General features: G+C 47.4%; 1 protein-coding gene across 1 annotated transcript in view; it reads left to right on the forward strand.

Annotated features, from left to right (window-relative positions):
• The window catches only part of ZNF639 (zinc finger protein 639), a 70,380-nt gene extending 47,023 nt beyond the window's left edge, over positions 1–23,357 (forward strand). The window contains exons 3-5 of the mRNA XM_063916303.1: positions 19,800–19,895; positions 20,030–20,137; positions 21,152–23,357. Coding sequence (XP_063772373.1) covers positions 19,811–19,895; positions 20,030–20,137; positions 21,152–22,251 — 1,293 coding nt within the window. The 5' untranslated portion in view covers positions 19,800–19,810 and the 3' untranslated portion in view covers positions 22,252–23,357. The remainder of the gene's footprint in view (positions 1–19,799; positions 19,896–20,029; positions 20,138–21,151) is intronic.
• The last annotated feature ends 1,015 nt before the right edge of the window (positions 23,358–24,372 follow it).

Below are 24,372 nucleotides of genomic sequence, written 5' to 3' on the forward strand. Positions count from 1 at the left end.
AGGGTTACTTATTCCCCTCTGTTTGGGGTACCGAAGCCGGAGGGCTCCGTCGCAGTCTCAATCAGCAAGTCACTTACTACAGTTTGAAAATAAGAATTTACTTACCGATAATTCTATTTCTCATAGTCCGTAGTGGATGCTGGGGACTCCGTAAGGACCATGGGGAATAGCGGCTCCGCAGGAGACTGGGCACATCTAAAGAAAGCTTTAGGACTATCTGGTGTGCACTGGCTCCTCCCCCTATGACCCTCCTCCAAGCCTCAGTTAGGATACTGTGCCCGGACGAGCGTACACAATAAGGAAGGATTTTGAATCCCGGGTAAGACTCATACCAGCCACACCAATCACACCGTATAACCTGTGATCTGAACCCAGTTAACAGCATGATAACAGAGGAGCCTCTGAAAGATGGCTCACAACAATAATAACCCGATTTTTGTAACAATAACTATGTACAAGTATTGCAGACAATCCGCACTTGGGATGGGCGCCCAGCATCCACTACGGACTATGAGAAATAGAATTATCGGTAAGTAAATTCTTATTTTCTCTAACGTCCTAAGTGGATGCTGGGGACTCCGTAAGGACCATGGGGATTATACCAAAGCTCCCAAACGGGCGGGAGAGTGCGGATGACTCTGCAGCACCGAATGAGAGAACTCCAGGTCCTCCTCAGCCAGGATATCAATTTTGTAGAATTTTACAAACGTATTTGCTCTTGACCAAGTAGCTGCTCGGCAAAGTTGTAAAGCAGAGACCCCTCGGGCAGCCGCCCAAGATGAGCCCACCTTCCTTGTGGAGTGGGCATTTACAGATTTTTGGCTGTGGCAGGCCTGCCACAGAATGTGCAAGCTGAATTGTACTACAAATCCAACGAGCAATAGTCTGCTTAGAAGCAGGAGCACCCAGCTTGTTGGGTGCATACAGGATAAACAGCGAGTCAGATTTCCTGACTCCAGCCGTCCTGGAAACATATATTTTCAGGGCACTGACAACGTTCAGCAACTTGGAGGCCTCCAAGTCCCTAGTAGCCGCAGGCACCACCAATAGGTTGGTTCAGGTGAAACGCTGAAACCACCTTGGGGAGAAACTGAGGACGAGTCCTCAATTCCGCCCTGTCCGAATGGAAAATCAGATAAGGGCTTTTTCAGGATAAAGCCGCCAATTCTGACACGCGCCTGGCCCAGGCCAGGGCCAACAGCATGACCACTTTTCATGTGAGATATTTTAACTCCACAGATTTAAGTGGTTCAAACCAATGTGACTTTTGGAACCCAAAACTACATTGAGAACCCAAAGTGCCACTGGAGGCACAAAAGGAGGCTGTATATGCAGTACCCCCTTTTACAAACGTCTGAACTTCAGGGACTGAAGCTAGTTCTTTTTTGGAAGAAAATTGACAGGGCCGAAATTTGAACCTTAATGGACCCCAATTTCAGGCCCATAGACACTCCTGTTTGCAGGAAATGTAGGAATCGACCCAGTTGAATTTCCTCCGTCGGGCCTTACTGGCCTCGCACCATGCAACATATTTTCGCCAATTGCGGTGATAATGTTTTTGCGGTTACATCCTTCCTGGCTTTGATCAGGATAGGGATGACTTCACCCGGAATGCCTTTTTTCCTTCAGGATCCGGCGTTCAACCGCCATGCCGTCAAACGCAGCCGCGGTAAGTCTTGGAACAGACAGGGTCCTTGCTGGAGCAGGTCCCTTCTTAGAGGTAGAGGCCACGGATCTTCCGTGAGCATCTCTTGAAGTTCCGGTTACCAAGTTCTTCTTGGCCAATCCGGAACCACGAATATAGAGCTTACTCCTCTCCATCTTATCAATCTCAGTACCTTGGGTATGAGAGGCAGAGGAGGGAACACATACCCTGACTGGTACACCCACGGTGTTACCAGAGCGTCTACAGCTTATTGCCTGAGGGTCCCTGGACCTGGCGCAATACCTGTCGAGTTTTATAAACATGTGGAAGACTTCTGGGTGAAGTCCCCACTCTCCCGGGTGGAGGTCGTGCTGAGGAAGTCTGCTTCCCAGTTGTCCACTCCCGGAATGAATACTGCTGACAGTGCTATCACATGATTTTCCACCCAGCGAAGAATCCTTGCAGCTTCTGCCATTGCCCTCATGCTTCTTGTGCCACCCTGTCTGTTTACGTGGGTGACTGCCGTGATGTTGTCCGACTGGATCAACACCGGCTGACCCTGAAGCAGAGGTCTTGCTAAGCTTAGAGCATTGTAAATGTCCCTTAGCTTCAGGATATTTATGTGAAGTGATGTCTCCAGGCTTGACCATAAGCCCTGGATATTCCTTCCCTGTGTGACTGCTCCCCAGCCTCGCAGGCTGGCATCCGTGGTCACCAGGACCCAGTCCTGAATGCCTAATCTGCGGCCCTCTAGAAGATGAGCACTCTGCAACCACCACAGGAGGGACACCCTTGTCCTTGGTGACAGGGTTATCCGCTGATGCATCTGAAGATGCGACCCGGACCATTTGTCCAGCAGGTCCCACTGGTGCGTGGAATCTGTCGAATGGGATTGCTTCGTAGGAAGCCACCATTTTACCCAGAACCCTTGTGCATTGATGCACTGAGACTTGGCTCGGTTTTAGGAGGTTCCTGACTAGCTCGGATAACTCCCTGGCTTTCTCCTCCGGGAGAAACACCTTTTTCTGGACTGTGTCCAGGATCATCCCTAGGAACAGAAGACACGTCGTCGGAACCAGGTGCGATTTTGGAATATTGAGAATCCAATCGTGCTGCCGCAACACTACCTGAGATAGTGCTATACCGACCTCCAACTGTTCCCTGGATCTTACCCTTATCAGGGAATTGTCCAAGTAAGGGATAACTAAAATTCACTTCCTTCGAAGGAATATCATCATTTCGGCCATTACCTTGGTAAAGACCCGGGGTGCCGTGGACCATCCATACGGCAGCGTCTGAACTGATAGTGACAGTTCTGTACCATAAACCTGAGGTACCCTTGGTGAGAAGGGTAAATTTTGACATGAAGGTAAGCATCCTTGATGTCCCGAGACATCATGTAGTCCCCTTCTTCCAGGTTCGCAATCACTGCTCTGAGTGACTCAATCTTGAATTTGAACCTCTGTATGTAAGTGTTCAAAGATTTTAGATTTAGAATCGGTGTCACCGAGCCGTCCGGCTTCGGTACCACAACAGTGTGGAATAATACCCCGTTCCCTGTTGCAGGAGGGGTATCTTGATTATCACCTGCTGGGAATACAGCTTGTGATTCCAAAACTGTCTCCCTGTCAGAAGGAGACATCGGTAAAGCCGACTTTAGGAAACGGCGAGGGGGAGACGTCTCGAATTCTAATTTGTACCCCTGAGATATCACCTGAAGGATCCAGGGGTCTACTTGCGAGTGAGCCCACTGCGCGCTGAAATTCATTGAGACGGGCCCCCCACCGTGCCTGATTCTGCTTGTAAAGCCCCAGCGTATACTGAGGGCTTGGCAGAGGCGGGAGAGGGTTTCTGTTCCTGGGAACTGGCTGATTTCTGCCGCCTTTTTCCTCTCCCTCTGTCACGGGGCAGAAATGAGGAACCTTTTGCCCGCTTGTCCACGAAAAGACTGCGCCTGATAATACGGCGTCTTCTCATGTTGAGAGGCGACCTGGGGTACAAACGTGGAATTCCCAGCTGTTGCCGTGGCCACCAGGTCTGAAAGACCGACCCCAAATAACTCCTCCCTTAATAAAGCAATACTTCCAAATGCCGTTTGGAATACGCATCACCTGACCACTGACGTGTCCATAACCCTCTACTGGTAGAAATGGACAACGCGCTTAGACTTGATGCCAGTCGGCAAGTATTCCGCTGTGCATCACGCATATATAGAAATGCATCTTTTAAATGCTCTATAGGCAAAAATATACTGTCCCTATCTAGGGTATCAATATTTTCAGTCAGGGAATCCGACCACGCCAACCCAGCACTGCACATCCAGGCTGAGGCGATTGCTGGTCGCAGTATAACACCAGTATGTGTGTAAATACCTTTTAGGATACCCTCCTGCTTTCTATCAGCAGGATCCTTAAGGGCGGCCATCTCAGGCGAAGGTAGAGCCCTTACAAGCGTGTGAGCGCTTTATCCATCCTAGGGGGTGTTTACCAACGCACCCTAACCTCTGGCGGGAAAGGATATAATGCCAATAACATTTTAGAAATTATCAGTTGTTATCGGGGGAAACCCACGCATCATCACACACCTCATTTAATTTCTCAGATTCAGGAAAACTACAGGTAGTTTTTCCTCACCGAACATAATACCCCTTTTTTGGTGGTACTCGTATTATCAGAAATGTGTAAAACATTTTTCATTGCCTCAATCATGTAACGTGTGGCCCTACTGGAAGTCACATTCGTCTCTTCACCGTCGTCACTGGAGTCAGTATCCGTGTCGGCGTCTATATCTGCCATCTGAGGTAACAGGCGCTTTAGAGCCCCTGACGGCCTATGAGACGTCTGGACAGGCACAAGCTGAGTAGCCGGCTGTCTCATGTCAACCACTGTCTTTTATACAGAGCTGACACTGTCACGTAATTCCTTCCAACAGTTCATCCACTCGGGTGTCGACCCCCTAGGGGGTGACATCACTATTACAGGCAATCTGCTCCGTCTCCACATCATTTTTCTCCTCATACATGTCGACACAAAAGTACCGACATACAGCACACACACAGGGAATGCTCTGATAGAGGACAGGACCCCACTAGCCCTTTGGGGAGACAGAGGGAGAGTTTGCCAGCACACACCAGAGCGCTATATATATACAGGGATAACCTTATATAAGTGTTTTTCCCCTTATAGCTGCTGTATAGTTAATACTGCGCCTAATTAGTGCCCCCCTCTCTTTTTTAACCCTTTCTGTAGTGTAGTGACTGCAGGGGAGAGCCAGGGAGCTTCCCTCCAACGGAGCTGTGAGGGAAAATGGCGCCAGTGTGCTGAGGAGGACTTTTCCCCTGCTTTTTTATGGATTCTGGCAGGGGTTAAATGCATCCATATAGCCCAGGAGCTATATGTGATGCATTTTTTGCCATCCAAGGTGTTTTTATTGCGTCTCAGGGTGCCCCCCCCCCCCCCAGCGCCCTGCACCCTCAGTGACCGGAGTGTGAAGTGTGCTGAGAGCAATGGCGCACAGCTGCAGTGCTGTGCGCTACCTTGTTGAAGACAGGACGTCTTCTGCCGCCGATTTTCCGGACCTCTTCTGCCTTCTGGCTCTGTAAGGGGGCCGGCGGCGCGGCTCTGGGACCCATCCAAGCTGGGCCTGTGATCGTCCCTCTGGAGCTAATGTCCAGTAGCCTAAGAAGCCCAATCCACTCTGCACGCAGGTGAGTTCGCTTCTTCTCCCCTTAGTCCCTCGATGCAGTGAGCCTGTTGCCAGCAGGTCTCACTGAAAATAAAAAACCTAATCTAAAACTTTCACTAAGAAGCTCAGGAGAGCCCCTAGTGTGCACCCTTCTCGTTCGGGCACAGAGATCTAACTGAGGCTTGGAGGAGGGTCATAGGGGGAGGAGCCAGTGCACACCAGATAGTCCTAAAGCTTTCTTTAGATGTGCCCAGTCTCCTGCGGAGCCGCTATTCCCCATGGTCCTTACGGAGTCCCCAGCATCCACTTAGGACGTTAGAGAAAATAAGAATTTACTTACCGATAATTCTATTTCTCGTAGTCTGTAGTGGATGCTGGGGACTCCGTAAGGACCATGGGGAATAGCGGCTCCGCAGGAGACTGGGCACATCTAAAGAAAGCTTTAGGACTATCTGGTGTGCACTGGCTCCTCCCCCTATGACCCTCCTCCAAGCCTCAGTTAGGATACTGTGCCCGGACGAGCGTACACAATAAGGAAGGATTTTGAATCCCGGGTAAGACTCATACCAGCCACACCAATCACACTGTACAACTTGTGATCTGAACCCAGTTAACAGCATGATAACAGAGGAGCCTCTAGAAAAGATGGCTCACTACAGCAATAACCCGATTTTTTGGTAACAATAACTATGTACCAGTATTGCAGACAATCCGCACTTGGGATGGGCGCCCAGCATCCACTACGGACTACGAGAAATAGAATTATCGGTAAGTAAATTCTTATTTTCTCTAACGTCCTAAGTGGATGCTGGGGACTCCGTAAGGACCATGGGGATTATACCAAAGCTCCCAAACGGGCGGGAGAGTGCGGATGACTCTGCAGCACCAATTGAGAGAACTCCAGGTCCTCCTCAGCCAGGGTATCAATTTTGTAGAATTTTACAAACATATTTGCTCCTGACCAAGTAGCTGCTCGGCAAAGTTGTAAAGCCGAGACCCCTCGGGCAGCCGCCCAAGATGAGCCCACCTTCCTTGTGGAGTGGGCATTTACAGATTTTTGGCTGTGGCAGGCCTGCCACAGAATGTGCAAGCTGAATTGTACTACAAATCCAACGAGCAATAGTCTGCTTAGAAGCAGGAGCACCCAGCTTGTTGGGTGCATACAGGATAAACAGCGAGTCAGATTTTCTGACTCCAGCCGTCCTGGAAACATATATTTTCAGGGCCCTGACAACGTCTAGCAACTTGGAGTCCTCCAAGTCCCTAGTAGCCGCAGGCACCACAATAGGTTGGTTCAGGTGAAACGCTGAAACCACCTTAGGGAGAAACTGAGGACGAGTCCTCAATTCCGCCCTGTCCGAATGAAAAATCAGATAAGGGCTTTTACAGGATAAAGCCGCCAATTCTAACACTCGCCTGGCCCAGGCCAGGGCCAACAGCATGACCACTTTCCATGTGAGATATTTTAACTCCACAGATTTAAGTGGTTCAAACCAATGTGACTTTTGGAACCCAAAAAACTACATTGAGATCCCAAAGTGCCACTGGAGGCACAAAAGGAGGCTGTATATGCAGTACCCCTTTTACAAACGTCTGAACTTCAGGGACTGAAGCTAGTTCTTTTTGGAAGAAAATTGACAGGGCCGAAATTTGAACCTTAATGGACCCCAATTTCAGGCCCATAGACACTCCTGTTTGCAGGAAATGTAGGAATCGACCCAGTTGAATTTCCTCCGTCGGGCCTTACTGGCCTCGCACCACACAACATATTTTCGCCAAATGCGGTGATAATGTTTTGTGGTTACATCCTTCCTGGCTTTGATCAGGATAGGGATGACTTCATCCGGAATGCCTTTTTTCCTTCAGGATCCGGCGTTCAACCGCCATGCCGTCAAACGCAGCCGCGGTAAGTCTTGGAACAGACAGGGTCCTTGTTGGAGCAGGTCCCTTCTTAGAGGTAGAGGCCAAGGATCCTCCGTGAGCATCTCTTGAAGTTCCGGTTACCAAGTCCTTCTTGGCCAATCCGGAGCCACGAATATAGTGCTTACTCCTCTCCATCTTATCAATCTCAGTACCTTGGGTATGAGAGGCAGAGGAGGGAACACATACACTGACTGGTACACCCACGGTGTTACCAGAGCGTCTACAGCTATTGCCTGAGGGTCCCTTGACCTGGCGCAATACCGGTCGAGTTTTTCCCAACGGTTTATAATCATGTGGAAGACTTCTGGGTGAAGTCCCCACTCTCCCGGGTGGAGGTCGTGCTGAGGAAGTCTGCTTCCCAGTTGTCCACTCCCGGAATGAATACTGCTGACAGTGCTATCACATGATTTTCCGCCCAGCGAAGAATCCTTGCAGCTTCTGCCATTGCCCTCATGCTTCTTGTGCCACCCTGTCTGTTTACGTGGGTGACTGCCGTGATGTTGTCCGACTGGATCAACACCGGCTGACCTTGAAGCAGAGGTCTTGCTAAGCTTAGAGCATTGTAAATGGCCCTTAGCTTCAGGATATTTATGTGAAGTGATGTCTCCAGGCTTGACCATAAGCCCTGGATATTCCTTCCCTGTGTGACTGCTCCCCAGCCTCGCAGGCTGGCATCCGTGGTCACCAGGACCCAGTCCTGAATGCCGAATCTGCGGCCCTCTAGAAGATGAGCACTCTGCAACCACCACAGGAGGGACACCCTTGTCCTTGGTGACAGGGTTATCCGCTGATGCATCTGAAGATGCGACCCGGACCATTTGTCCAGCAGGTCCCACTGGAAAGTTCTTGCGTGGAATCTGCCGAATGGGATTGCTTTGTAGGAAGCCACCATTTTACCCAGAACCCTTGTGCATTGATGCACTGAGACTTGGCTCGGTTTTAGGAGGTTCCTGACTAGCTCGGATAACTCCCTGTCTTTCCCCTCCGGGAGAAACACCTTTTTCTGGACTGTGTCCAGGATCATCCCTAGGAACAGAAGACAAGTCGTCGGAACCAGCTGCGATTTTGGAATATTGAGAATCCAATCGTGCTGCCGCAACACTACCTGAGATAGTGCTACACCGACCTCCAACTGTTCCCTGGATCTTACCCTTATCAGGGAATCGTCCAAGTAAGGGATAACTAAAATTCCCTTCCTTCGAAGGAATATCATCATTTCGGCCATTACCTTGGTAAAGACCCGGGGTGCCGTGGACCATCCATACGGCAGCGTCTGAACGGATAGTGACAGTTCTGTACCATAAACCTGAGGTACCCTTGGTGAGAAGGGTAAATTTTGACATGAAGGTAAGCATCCTTGATGTCCCGAGACATCATGTAGTCCCCTTCTTCCAGGTTCGCAATCACTGCTCTGAGTGACTCAATCTTGAATTTGAACCTCCGTATGTAAGTGTTCAAAGATTTTAGATTTAGAATCGGTCTCACCGAGCCGTCCGGCTTCGGTACCACAACAGTGTGGAATAATACCCCGTTCCCTGTTGCAGGAGGGGTACCTTGATTATCACCTGCTGGGAATACAGCTTGTGAATGGCTTCCAAAACTGTCTCCCTGTCAGAAGGAGACATCGGTAAAGCCGACTTTAGGAAAACGGCGAGGGGGAGACGTCTCGAATTCTAATTTGTACCCCTGAGATATCACCTGAAGGATCCAGGGGTCTACTTGCGAGTGAGCCCACTGCGCGCTGAAATTCATTGAGACGGGCCCCCCACCGTGCCTGATTCTGCTTGTAAAGCCCCAGCGTCATACTGAGGGCTTGGCAGAGGCGGGAGAGGGTTTCTGTTCCTGGGAACTGGCTGATTTCTGCAGCCTTTTTCCTCTCCCTCTGTCACGGGGCAGAAATGAGGAACATTTTGCCCGCTTGTCCACGAAAAGACTGCGCCTGATAATACGGCGTCTTCTCATGTTGAGAGGCGACCTGGGGTACAAACGTGGATTTCCCAGCTGTTGCCGTGGCCACCAGGTCTGAAAGACCGACCCCAAATAACTCCTCCCCTTATTAAGGCAATACTTCCAAATGCCGTTTGGAATACGCATCACCTGACCACTGACGTGTCCATAACCCTCTACTGGTAGAAATGGACAACGCACTTAGACTTGTTGCCAGTCGGCAAATATTCCGCTGTGCATCACGCATATATAGAAATGCATCTTTTAAATGCTCTATAGGCAAAAATATACTGTCCCTATCTAGGGTATCAATATTTTCAGTCAGGGAATCCGACCACGCCAACCCAGCACTGCACATCCAGGCTGAGGCGATTGCTGGTCGCAGTATAACACCAGTATGTGTGTAAATACATTTTAGGATACCCTCCTGCTTTCTATCAGCAGGATCCTTAAGGGCGGCCATCTCAGGAGAGGGTAGAGCCCTTACAAGCGTGTGAGCGCTTTATCCACCCTAGGGGGTGTTTCCCAACGCACCCTAACCTCTGGCGGGAAAGGATATAATGCCAATAACATTTTAGAAATTATCAGTTGTTATCGGGGGAAACCACGCATCATCACACACCTCATTTAATTTCTCAGATTCAGGAAAACTACAGGTAGTTTTTCCTCACCGAACATAATACCCCTTTTTGGTGGTACTCGTATTATCAGAAATGTGTAAAACATTTTTCTCTAACGTCCTAAGTGGATGCTGGGGACTCCGTAAGGACCATGGGGAATAGCGGCTCCGCAGGAGACTGGGCACATCTAAAGAAAGCTTTAGGACTATCTGGTGTGCACTGGCTCCTCCCCCTATGACCCTCCTCCAAGCCTCAGTTAGATCTCTGTGCCCGAACGAGAAGGGTGCACACTAGGGGCTCTCCTGAGCTTCTTAGTGAAAGTTTTAGTTTAGGTTTTTTATTTTCAGTGAGACCTGCTGGCAACAGGCTCACTGCATCGAGGGACTAAGGGGAGAAGAAGCGAACTCACCTGCGTGCAGAGTGGATTGGGCTTCTTAGGCTACTGGACATTAGCTCCAGAGGGACGATCACAGGCCCAGCTTGGATGGGTCCCAGAGCCGCGCCGCCGGCCCCCTTACAGAGCCAGAAGGCAGAAGAGGTCCGGAAAATCGGCGGCAGAAGACGTCCTGTCTTCAACAAGGTAGCGCACAGCACTGCAGCTGTGCGCCATTGCTCTCAGCACACTTCACACTTCGGTCACTGAGGGTGCAGGGCGCTGGGGGGGGGGCGCCCTGAGACGCAATAAAAACACCTTGGATGGCAAAAAAATGCATCACATATAGCTCCTGGGCTATATGGATGCATTTAACCCCTGCCAGAATCCATAAAAAAGCAGGAGAAAAGTCCGCGAAAAAGGGGCGGAGCCTATCTCCTCAGCACACTGGCGCCATTTTCCCTCACAGCTCCGTTGGAGGGAAGCTCCCTGTCTCTCCCCTGCAGTCACTACACTACAGAAAGGGTTAAAAAAAGAGAGGGGGGCACTAATTAGGCGCAGTATTAACTATACAGCAGCTATAAGGGGAAAAACACTTATATAAGGTTATCCCTGTATATATATAGCGCTCTGGTGTGTGCTGGCAAACTCTCCCTCTGTCTCCCCAAAGGGCTAGTGGGGTCCTGTCCTCTATCAGAGCATTCCCTGTGTGTGTGCTGTATGTCGGTACTTTTGTGTCGACATGTATGAGGAGAAAAATGATGTGGAGACGGAGCAGATTGCCTGTAATAGTGATGTCACCCCCTAGGGGGTCGACACCTGAGTGGATGAACTGTTGGAAGGAATTACGTGACAGTGTCAGCTCTGTATAAAAGACAGTGGTTGTCATGAGACAGCCGGCTACTCAGCTTGTGCCTGTCCAGACGTCTCATAGGCCGTCAGGGGCTCTAAAGCGCCCGTTACCTCAGATGGCAGATATAGACGCCGACACGGATACTGACTCCAGTGTCGACGGTGAAGAGACGAATGTGACTTCCAGTAGGGCCACACGTTACATGATTGAGGCAATGAAAAATGTTTTACACATTTCTGATAATACGAGTACCACCAAAAAAGGGGTATTATGTTCGGTGAGGAAAAACTACCTGTAGTTTTCCTGAATCTGAGAAATTAAATGAGGTGTGTGATGATGCGTGGGTTTCCCCCGATAACAACGGATAATTTCTAAAATGTTATTGGCATTATATCCTTTCCCGCCAGAGGTTAGGGTGCGTTGGGAAACACCCCCTAGGGGGGGATAAAGCGCTCACACGCTTGTAAGGGCTCTACCTTCGCCTGAGATGGCCGCCCTTAAGGATCCTGCTGATAGAAAGCAGGAGGGTATCCTAAAAGGTATTTACACACATACTGGTGTTATACTGCGACCAGCAATCGCCTCAGCCTGGATGTGCAGTGCTGGGTTGGCGTGGTCGGATTCCCTGACTGAAAATATTGATACCCTAGATAGGGACAGTATATTTTTGCCTATAGAGCATTTAAAAGATGCATTTTTATATATGCGTGATGCACAGCGGAATATTTGCCGACTGGCATCAAGTCTAAGCGCGTTGTCCATTTCTACCAGTAGAGGGTTATGGACACGTCAGTGGTCAGGTGATGCGTATTCCAAACGGCATTTGGAAGTATTGCTTTATTAAGGGAGGAGTTATTTGGGGTCGGTCTTTCAGACCTGGTGGCCACGGCAACAGCTGGGAATTCCACGTTTGTACCCCAGGTCGCCTCTCGACATGAGAAGACGCCGTATTATCAGGCGCAGTCTTTTCGTGGACAAGCGGGCAAAAGGTCCCTTATTTCTGCCCCGTGACAGAGGGAGAGGAAAAAGGCTGCAGAAATCAGCCAGTTCCCAGGAACAGAAACCCTCTCCCGCCTCTGCCAAGCCCTCAGTATACGCTGGGGCTTTACAAGCAGAATCAGGCACGGTGGGGGGCCCGTCTCAATGAATTTCAGCGTGCAGTGGGCTCACTCGCAAGTAGACCCCTGGATCCTTCAGGTGATATCTCAGGGGTACAAATTAGAATTCGAGACGTCTCCCCCTCGCCGTTTCCTAAAGTCGGCTTTACCGATGTCTCTTCTGACAGGGAGACAGTTTTGGAAGCCATTCACAAGCTGTATTCCCAGCAGGTGATAATCAAGATACCCCTCCTGCAACAGGGAACGGGGTATTATTCCACCCTGTTGTGGTACCGAAGCCGGACGGCTCGGTGAGACCGATTCTAAATCTAAAATCTTTGAACACTTACGTACAGAGGTTCAAATTCAAGATTGAGTCACTCAGAGCAGTGATTGCGAACCTGGAAGAAGGGGACTACATGATGTCTCGGGACATCAAGGATGCTTACCTTCATGTCAAAATTTACCCTTCTCACCAAGGGTACCTCAGGTTTATGGTACAGAACTGTCACTATCAGTTCAGACGCTGCCGTATGGATGGTACACGGCACCCCGGGTCTTTACCAAGGTAATGGCCGAAATGATGATATTCCTTCGAAGGAAGTGAATTTTAGTTATCCCTTCCTTGGACAATTCCCTGATAAGGGTAAGATCCAGGGAACAGTTGGAGGTCGGTGTAGCACTATCTCAGGTAGTGTTGCGGCAGCACGATTGGATTCTCAATATTCCAAAATCGCACCTGGTTCCGACGACGTGTCTTCTGTTCCTAGGGATGATCCTGGACACAGTCCAGAAAAAGGTGTTTCTCCCGGAGGAGAAAGCCAGGGAGTTATCCGAGCTAGTCAGGAACCTCCTAAAACCGAGCCAAGTCTCAGTGCATCAATGCACAAGGGTTCTGGGTAAAATGGTGGCTTCCTACGAAGCAATCCCATTCGGCAGATTCCACGCAAGAACTTTCCAGTGGGACCTGCTGGACAAATGGTCCGGATCGCATCTTCAGATGCATCAGCGGATAACCCTGTCACCAATGACAAGGGTGTCCCTCCTGTGGTGGTTGCAGAGTGCTCATCTTCTAGAGGGCCGCAGATTAGGCATTCAGGACTGGGTCCTGGTGACCACGGATGCCAGCCTGCGAGGCTGGGGAGCAGTCACACAGGGAAGGAATATCCAGGGCTTATGGTCAAGCCTGGAGACATCACTTCACATAAATATCCTGAAGCTAAGGGCCATTTACAATGCTCTAAGCTTAGCAAGACCTCTGCTTCAAGGTCAGCCGGTGTTGATCCAGTCGGACAACATCACGGCAGTCACCCACGTAAACAGACAGGGTGGCACAAGAAGCAGGAGGGCAATGGCAGAAGCTGCAAGGATTCTTCGCTGGGCGGAAAATCATGTGATAGCACTGTCAGCAGTATTCATTCCGGGAGTGGACAACTGGGAAGCAGACTTCCTCAGCACGACCTCCACCCGGGAGAGTGGGGACTTCACCCAGAAGTCTTCCACATGATTAAAAACTCGACAGGTATTGCGCCAGGTCCAGGGACCCTCAGGCAATAAGCTGTAGACGCTCTGGTAACACCGTGGGTGTACCAGTCAGGGTATGTGTTCCCTCCTCTGCCTCTCATACCCAAGGTACTGAGATTGATAAGATGGAGAGGAGTAAGCACTATATTCGTGGTTCCGGATTGGCCAAGAAGGACTTGGTAACCGGAACTTCAAGAGATGCTCACGGAGGATCCGTGGCCTCTACCTCTAAGAAGGGACCTGCTCCAGCAAGGACCCTGTCTGTTCCAAGACTTACCGCGGCTGCGTTTGACGGCATGGCGGTTGAACGCCGGATCCTGAAGGAAAAAAGGCATTCCGGATGAAGTCATCCCTATCCTGATCAAAGCCAGGAAGGATGTAACCGCAAAAACATTATCACCGCAATTGGCGAAAATATGTTGCGTGGTGCGAGGCCAGTAAGGCCCGACGGAGGAAATTCAACTGGGTCGATTCCTACATTTCCTGCAAACAGGAGTGTCTATGGGCCTGAAATTGGGGTCCATTAAGGTTCAAATTTCGGCCCTGTCAATTTCTTCCAAAAAGAACTAGCTTCAGTCCCTGAAGTTCAGACGTTTGTAAAAAGGGTACTGCATATACAGCCTCCTTTTGTGCCTCCAGTGGCACTTTGGGATCTCAATGTAGTTTTGGGGTTCCAAAAGTCACATTGGTTTGAACCACTTAAATCTGTGGAGTTAAAATATCTCACATGGAAAGTGGTCATGCTGTTGGCCCTGGCCTGGGCCAGGCGCGTGTCAGAATTGGCGGCTTTATCCTGGAAAAAGCCCTCATCTGATTTTCCATTCGGACAGGGCGGAATTGAGGACTCGTCCTCAGTTTCTCCCCAAGGTGGTTTCAGCGTCTCACCTGAACCAACCTATTGGTGGTGCCTGCGGCTACTAGGGACTTGGAGGCCTCCAAGTTGCTAGACGTTGTCAGTGCCCTGAAAATATATGTTTCCAGGACGGCTGGAGTCAGGAAATCTGACTCGCTGTTTATCCTGTGTGCACCCAACAAGCTGGGTGCTCCTGCTTCTAAGCAGACTATTGCTCGTTGGATTTGTAGTACAATTCAGCTTGCACCTTCTATGGCAGGCCTGCCACAGCCAAAAATCTGTAAATGCCACTCCACAAGGAAGGTGGGCTCATCTTGGGCGGCTGCCCGAGGGGTCTCTTGCTTTACAACTTTGCCGAGCAGCTACTTGGTCAGGAGCAAATACGTTTGTAAAATTCTACAAAATTGATATCCTGGCTGAGGAGGACCTGGAGTTCTCTCATTTGGTGCTGCAGAGTCATCCGCACTCTCCCCGCCCGTTTGGGAGCTTTGGTATAATCCCCCATGGTCCTTACGGAGTCCCCAGCATCCACTTAGGACGTTAGAGAAAATAAGATTTACTTACCGATAATTCTATTTCTCATAGTCCGTAGTGGATGCTGGGCGCCATCCCAAGTGCGGATTGTCTGCAATACTTGTACATAGTTATTGTTACAAAAATCGGGTTATTATTGTTGTGAGCCATCTTTCAGAGGCTCCTCTGTTATCATGCTGTTAACTGGGTTCAGATCACAGGTTATACGGTGTGATTGGTGTGGCTGGTATGAGTCTTACCCGGGATTCAAAATCCTTCCTTATTGTGTACGCTCGTCCGGGCACAGTATCCTAACTGAGGCTTGGAGGAGGGTCATAGGGGGAGGAGCCAGTGCACACCAGATAGTCCTAAAGCTTTCTTTAGATGTGCCCAGTCTCCTGCGGAGCCGCTATTCCCCATGGTCCTTACGGAGTCCCCAGCATCCACTACGGACTATGAGAAATAGAATTATCGGTAAGTAAATTCTTATTTTCATTGCCTCAATCATGTAACGTGTGGCCCTACTGGAAGTCACATTTGTCTCTTCACCGTCGACACTGGAGTCAGTATCCGTGTCGGCGTCTATATCTGCCATCTGAGGTAACGGGCGCTTTAGAGCCCCCTGACGGCCTATGAGACGTCTGGACAGGCACAAGCTGAGTAGCCGGCTGTCTCATGTCAACCACTGTCTTTTATACAGAGCTGACACTGTCACGTAATTCCTTCCAACAGTTCATCCACTCAGGTGTCGACCCCCTAGGGGGTGACATCACTATTACAGGCAATCTGCTCCGTCTCCACATAATTTTTCTCCTCATACATGTCGACACAAACGTACCGACATACAGCACACACACAGGGAATGCTCTGATAGAGGACAGGACCCCACTAGCCCTTTGGGGAGACAGAGGGAGAGTTTGCCAGCACACACCAAAGCGCTATATATATATATATAGGGATAACCTTATATAAGTGTTTTTCCCCTTATAGCTGCTGTATTGTTAATACTGCGCCTAATTAGTGCCCCCCTCTCTTTTTTTAACCCTTTCTGTAGTGTAGTGACTGCAGGGGAGAGCCAGGGGAGCTTCCCTTCAACTGAGCTGTGAGGGAAAATGGCGCCAGTGTGCTGAGGAGATAGGCTCCGCCCCTTTTTCGCGGACTTTTCTCCTGCTTTTTTATGGATTCTGGCAGGGGTTAAAATTCATCCATATAGCCCTGGGGGCTATATGTGATGTATTTTCGCCAGCCAAGGTGTTTTTATTGCTGCTCAGGGCGCCCCCCCCTAGCGCCCTGCACCCTCAGTGACCGAAGTGTGAAGTGTGCTGAGGAGCAATGGCGCACAGCTGCAGTGCTGTGCGCTACCTTGGTGAAGACAGGATGTCTTCTGCCGCCGATTTTCCAGACCTCTTCTGTCTACTGGCTCTGTAAGGGGGCCGGCGGCGCGGCTCTGGGACCCATCCATGGCTGGGCCTGTGATCGTCCCTCTGGAGCTAATGTCCAGTAGCCTAAGAAGCCCAATCCACTCTGCACGCAGGTGAGTTCGCTTCTTCTCCCCTTAGTCCCTCGATGCAGTGAGCCTGTTGCCAGCAGGTCTCACTGAAAATACAAAACCTAAACTAAAACTTTCACTAAGAAGCTCAGGAGAGCCCCTAGTGTGCACCCTTCTCGTTCGGGCACAGAGATCTAACTGAGGCTTGGAGGAGGTTCATAGGGGGAGGAGCCAGTGCACACCAGATAGTCCTAAAGCTTTCTTTAGATGTGCCCAGTCTCCTGCGGAGCCGCTATTCCCCATGGTCCTTACGGAGTCCCCAGCATCCACTTAGGACGTTAGAGAAAATGGATTTCTGCGGTTAGTATTTGCATATTTGGAGCCACAAGATTGCATGATTGCGCTTGATCTTCAGAATGCGTATTTACCCATTCCGGTTTGGTCACCGCATCACAGGTTCTTGCGTTTTGCAATACGCCACAACCATTAACCGTTTCAGGTTCTACCGTTTGGCCTCTTGTCAGCGCCTCGGGTATTCACCAAAGTGAGGTTGGTGATGATAGCTCATCTCAGAGCCCTGGCAGTGACAATCGTTCCATACTTAGACGATCTGCTCATAAGAACTCTGTCTCAACAGAGGTTCCTCTTACTTGCGCTACTAACGTACACCACGGTTGCAGTGTCAAGTTCAAAAACAATCGCATCTAATTCCGTCTGAACGACTTCAATTCTTAGGTATGAGTATACGGTAAATCAAAGAGATTTACCTACTACACCAGAAAGAACAGATTATACCATCTAGACAATTAGTGCAAAAGCCACGCACACTAGCGGTACATTGGTGTATTCGCCTATTAGGAACAATGATGTGTTTTCGAAGCGCTTTAGTTCGCCGGGTTTCACTCGCGTTTCCCACAGGGGGGCGAGGGTGTCTATACTCTGGGCGAGAGTCTCAGAGGTTGAGGAGTTGTAGTTAAAAAGGTCAGCGACAGGGGTTCTAAAACGGATCACGACAGATTGCTGTCTATAAATGTCCTGCAACTCCGTGCAATTTACAATGCACTACATGCTTCGCTTTCAGTCTGTCCAAGTGCAGTCAGACAACGCAACGGGAGTTGCATACACAACATCCAGGGAGGACCGAGAAGCCGCATGGCAATGCGGGAGGTAGCTCGAATCCTCAATTGCCCAGAATACCACAAGGTGATATTGTCGACGGGGTTCATTCCGGGAGTGGACATCTGTTAGACAGATGATCTTAGCCGTCGGGATTTTCATCCAGAAAACTGGGCATTAAATCCAGAGGTGTTTCACATGTGGGTCCACAGGTGGGGTTACCTTCAGGTGTACATGATGGCATCTCGCCACAATTACAAACGCTCAGTATGTGTACAGAACGACAGATCACAAGGGCAGTGGCGGTGGAGGCTCTCACATTCGCGTGGTCGTACAGCCTCGTGTATCTAGGTCCACCGTTTTCCGCTGCTCTCTCCGTTGCTAAAACGGATCATAAGACAGTTCGTCACAGTCATACTAGTGATATCTCATGGGTTTCGGAGAGCTTGCTTCTCGAATCTCCAAGGAATACTCGCACACGATCCTTGCCCGCTCATACTACGTCCAACCTGTTACAACAGGGACCGTTCTTTTACCCCTATTTACCTATGTACCGCGGCTGCGGTTGACGGGGTGGTGGTTGAGACCGCCCTCTTAAGAAAAGAGATAGGGCATTACAGTATCGGTTATACCAACCTTGTTACGAGCTAGGAAGCCGGTTACGGCAGCTCATTATTACAGAATTTGGTGTGCCTATATAGGTTGGTGTGAAGCTCGGAAGTTTCCGACATCATCTTTCAAGTTACCCGTATTCTGTTATTTTACAGACGGGGTGGGATGGAGAACTGCGTTTATCTACACTGAGGGTGCAGGTATCTGTGTTGTCAATTTATTTTCAAAGACGTTTGACTCTATTGCGTCGGTACACACCTTTCTACAAGGTGTCATCAGAGTGCAGCCTCCATTTATCCCACCTACAGAGCCATGCGACTTGAAGCTGGGTTCAGATTTCTTACAGTTTTCATATTTTGAACCCTTACAACAAATGGGGATTAAGTTTCTCACTTGGGAAACGTTTTTTTCTTCTAGCCTTAGCTTCGGCAAGGGTTTTGTTTTCAAATTTGGGTGCCTTGTATTCCAAGCCACCGTATTTGGGTTTCCTCATGACAGAGCGGAACTTCGGACGAATTCCGATTTCTTATTTTTCACATCAATAAACCAATAGTGTTTCCTGTGTTGACAGCACATTCTAGAATTCTGAATGTGGTACGCGCATTACGCGTTTATATGTCCCGACCGTCTACAGTTCGTAATACGGATACATTGTTTGTTCTCTATGATGCTGCCAACTGGGGTTAGCCAGTTTCTCAGCAGACATTATCCAGTTGGATAAAACTGACTACACGTCAGGCTTACCTTAAGGCTAAGTTACAGTCGCCTACGTCAGTAATAGCTCATCCCACAGGTTCTGTGGGAATGTCATGACCAGCTGGTCGTGGAGCTTCTACGACGCGGCTACATAGTCTTCAGTGCACACGTTTGTGCGCGTTTACAAGTTTTGAAACGTTTGCGGCATCAGCATCTAGCTTTGGCCGCCTACTGTTACAGGTGTCAAACAGCTCTCCCGCCCACGAGGGAAGCTTTGGTACGTCCCAAGAGTACTCCAGTGACCCCTAGTGGATGAAAAAGAAAATAGGATTTTGGTACTTACCAGGTAAATCCTTTTCTTTGAATCCATAGGGGGCACTGGACGCCCACCCAGAGCAGTTTTACCTGGGTTGTATTAAGCTCAGAGGAGCTTATGGTACCACATTTTCACCGATTGGTTCAAATTATAAAGGTCTATCGGTTATGGTGTCAACTGTTTAGTTGACAGTAACGTTATGTGTCAACTTTGTTGTTGTCCGTTATGTTATAGGAATTCTCCATTGTCAACCGCTCTATAGTTCCTGTTCGCTCAGTAAAAAACACTGAGGTCGTACACTGAGGTACTCTGGGATATGGAGGGGTGGAGAGTTCTAAATTTAAATATTCAGTGCCTTTGTTTCTGCTAAGCCGTCCATATCCCAAGAGTACTCCAGTGCCCCCGATGGATTCAAAGAAAAGGATTTACCTGGTAAGTACCAAAATCCTATTTTCTACTAACTTCCAGTGTAGAACATTACATTTTATTTTGTAATTGATGGTCTTCAGACAAATTGAATAATTTAATCTGTTTTCAGATTGCAGAAATATGAATGAGCATCCGAAGAAACGGAAAAGGAAGACCTCTTTTCCTTCCCGCTACGCAGTACAGACTGCCACAGTCACTTCTCCAGGTATGTGAGTCACGGGCAGTGTGTGAGGTGGGTGTCTGGGTTACATGAACTTGTGTGGCCATAAAACATTGTAAATGACCTGTGTGTATGTATGGATAGTGGTTTTAAAAATAGCTCTTTCTAATTTACCTCAGATGTTGCTGTCCCAGTCAAAACTGTGGAAAACAATGGAATATTTTTTGATCACTGTTACAGCGTCTGCTCTATAATTCAGGCTGATCCTAAAGTTCCTGAGACTGAAGGTGAGTAGAAAATTAAATAGAAAGAAAACGCTATTAGGTTTAGGATGAGATTGGTTTCACCACCCCTGTCTCCCTACTATAACATAGTGATGCTATTGCTCCCTTGGTTGTAAGTTATGTACATTAAGTTTACACATTACATAGTCATTTCATGTTTTTTTGGATAGATCAGATGAAATGCCAGACCTCATATTCAGTATTATTGTTTTGTCTATTAAACACCTGTAATAGGTAAGGAAGATTCATTTGTGATAAATTACAGTTTACTTGTACAGATGATACACTTGGCTAAAAAGAATCGCTCTTGTGTTTAGGGAGTGTCTGTACAACAAACATTAGACTTATTTTTTTATGTATTTATTAGAAAATGTTAACAGAATTTTCCACATTTGGTAAAACTCCCCCACGTTAGTTAGGCCCAACCATGTGGGTTCTCTTACTGAGGCAACATGCCGCCAGGACTCTGTTTAGCAGCAGGCAGGGAAGAGACCGGTTTACAGTGCGGACTGATCCTGTTCTCTTGTTTAAACATGTCACTCCAGAGCACAATTCATATAGCTGGGACACCAGTTAAGAGCTTAAAGGAAGGCTTATGGGCCCTACACACTTGGTGACGTAGACGATGTTCGTTTTGAACGATGATTGACTGCAGGGACGCGCATTGTTCATCGTTGGTGCATACACACTGAGCGTTGTGAACAATTTATCGTTCATTACTGAACGAGATCGTTCATATCACCTGCACACATCGGCAAGTATGTAGGGCCCAAAATATAGAGATGGATGGAATAGCCTCTAACTAATGGTGAAGCTCTTCAAAAAATAAAATAAAAAATATAAGAAAAATCTAGACTTTTAATTATTAGTAATGATACTCTACGAACAATGTAAGGTTTGTGGAGACAGGATTTCCCAGTAGGAGCAGGATGAGAAGCAGTAACATGACCTAAATAATGATTGTCTTTCATAAATCTGTGTGATATGCATAAGAAATGTTATCTGTTTGCTCTCCAGAGGAACAGCCCAGTACCAATGGAGAAAGCAGGGAGAGTTGCGAGTCTCCCACGTTAATTCCCCAACCAGTGCATGAAGATGCAGTAGTAGAAGTCCAGACTGAAGAGCCAGAATGTGTTCCATCACCTGTCATTGAGGAGGAAGTAAAGGATATCCCACTTCAGATACATGAAAATCCAGACAGCAGCCCTTCTTCCAACCTGACTGCAGCTCAAAAGTGGCCATTACTGAGGGCCAACAGCAGCGGCTTGTTCCGCTGTGAGCAGTGCGACTACAACAGCAAGTACTTCTCTGACCTAAAGCAGCATATGATTTTGAAGCACAAGTGCACAGAGTCTCACATCTGCAAGGTGTGTAAACAAAGTTTCTCTAGCGATGACTTGTTGCTAGAACATGGAAAATTGCATGAGGAGGAGCAGCTGAGCTGTAAGCACTGTGACTACAAGACCAATTCCTTTGAGAACCTCAGCCAGCACGTGGCAGATGCTCATTTCAATGACTTTCTCTACTGGTGCGAGCAATGCGATTTGCAGTTTTGCACTAGTAGTGAACTGTACCTTCACTTTCAGGAGCACAGTTGTGATGAACAGTACTTATGCCAGTTCTGTGAACATGAGACCAATGATCCGGAGGATCTACACAGTCATGTAGTCAATGAACACACATGCCGTCTAATAGAATTGAGTGATGCCTATAACAATGGAGGACGTGGACAGTTCAGTCTCTTAAACAAAATCAGCTTTGATAAATGCAAAAATTTCTTTGTCTGCCAAGTATGTGGCTTTAGCAGCAGGCTCCACACTAATGTGAATAGGCATGTAGCAATAGAGCACACTCGTTTTTACCCTCATGTCTGTGATGACTGCGGGAAAGGATTTTCTGGTATGTTGGAGTATAGTCAGCATTTAAACTTGCATTCGTCTGAGGGGGTCTACCTGTGTCAATATTGTGAATACTCAACAGGTCAGCTGGAGGATCTAAAAACTCACCTAGATTTTCGGCATTCTGCTGATTTGCCTCACAAGTGCAGAAACTGCCTTTTGAGATTTGGAGCAGAAGAAGACCTTAAAAACCATCTCCAGACACATGAGAGAACATGAGCTATTCTTTCAAAATGTCGCCATGTCAGGGCTGTTAGCTTGAAAAGACATTGGGCGGTATCCAATTAGCTGCTGTAATTTACTGTGGCTAATTGACTTTCCCGGGGCTATCCTATTAGCCCCGATACCAGCACCCCGATAAGTAACCATTTTTTTCTACAATTGCGGCCGCGGAAACGCATAGCTCTGCAGCTTTTCATGGATCCTATGTGTTTCCGTGAGAAAACGGGTAATTTTTTGCATGGAAAACATGGGCTATGATTGGATAGCCCGAAAATAGCAATTGGGCAGAAATTGCGATAAGTCAGATTTTTGTGTGAAAAAGTACCAAAGCTAATAGGATACCCCTCCCCCAAGTCTGTTCCCTGCTAAAAAAAAAATTACTGTATGGAATCTGAGAAAATGCTAAGCATTTAAGGGGGGATTGAACTACCCATGATCCCGTTAACGCAGTAAAATATCACTTTGAATAGCCAATTTATCACATTTGGGGGGGGGGGGGGGGGGGGGTTCGTTTTGGGTTTTTTTTTCCACATCCATTTTTACATGAAAACATAGGGATCCGGGAATTTATCCCAGATTCATGTGTTTATCGCAATTGCTGCCGCAAAAAAACCCCAACAGTTATCGGGGATTATTTCCTGCCACTGGGCACTATCGGGGGTAATTGAATTACACGGCTAATTGAATTGCCAATAGATGTTTAAAGCTTTTTAGCTCTTTATTGGTCTGGCAGATTCTGTTTCTAGCATTGTATTAATCATGTTTAAAAAAAATAAAAAATCTGCCATTCCTAGGGAATATAATCTATATATATCATAAACTGAACACTGCTATTTCCAATGCAGTCGTTGACTAATTGTAGTGAAAACCATGCACATAAAATCACACATAATGTGGAATGTTTGGGGAAGAGATTTTAAGTCTGCTAGACATTTTAAAATATTCTCCCTAGTGCTGTTGTGTTGCTTTTTCTTTTTTTAAGTGTATGACGTTTGAGACTCCATTATGGAACACCTAATATAGGATCTAATAAAATTATTGAAAGCAGGGTCTTCATGTTCTGTAAGTGTGGAAATATTAAATTGAGAAGACTTTGTAAATTGCTTACTGATTTGTTTCTTTCTGTAAACATTTGGACAAATGAATGTATCAACTGTTTAATGCCTGTTTGATTATATCAAATAGATGTGCAAATCAGAGGCCTATGTCATTCATGAACAAATTAAGTAGCGTGACTTTAAAAATGTGTTGCATTTTGTCCAAATTATAAAGTCATATTGCTTTCTCTACAGACAAAGGAAGATTGCGGTCTCACTGATATATCAACATTTTTCATTGTGATGTTTGAAAATCACTTTCTTGAATTGGAATTATGGTTGGAACAATACTAAGTATTGTGGTGGGGTGTTTTTTTTTTTTTTAATGTATTTACTCATTGGAACCTGAATTATTACTTAACACGGTACATTGTTAGCTATTCTTGCAGAAGAGTATCAAGGAGGTTGATGTTTTCCAAAACTTATTTAAAAAAACAAAAACCTATATTTGTGCTATATAAAAATTACTTGTGTGGTTTATTGTGCTGTTACAACTGCCCCTTATTTACATTTTTGTGATTGAAATTCAATTGCCCAAATGGAAAGTCCTGATGCTATTGCCAAAAGTATTATCACAGTAATTACACACATTAAACAGAGGAGTGGGGAAGGATTATGATTATAGAATCTACTGATTTAGTATGTAACTAATATTGCAGGTAATTTTATTGTGAGTGGGAAGAGAGAAATTACATGTGGTGGAGCTACTACAACACTAAGCTCATGTTTCAGTACTAATAACAGGTCCGTAATGTAAGCTTTTCTGTCCAGAATTTGTTAGTAGCACACACAATGCATTTTACTGGCATCTTTCACCATGGCATTTATGCATTCAAATCAGCTGTTTGCTTTCTCTAGTTATCCTCACATCTAACAAATAATGTATCCAATAGGTAATAACAAAACCCAGCTGGTTAGGGCAGTTAATCATTACATTTTGAGATAGTACTCGCATACATAATTTGAAAACAGAATTTCTCTAACGTCCTAAGTGGATGCTGGGGAATAGCGGCTCCGCAGG

This window comes from Pseudophryne corroboree, chromosome 4 (genome assembly GCF_028390025.1).
Source record: "Pseudophryne corroboree isolate aPseCor3 chromosome 4, aPseCor3.hap2, whole genome shotgun sequence".
Classification (NCBI taxonomy): Eukaryota; Metazoa; Chordata; class Amphibia; order Anura; family Myobatrachidae; genus Pseudophryne; species Pseudophryne corroboree.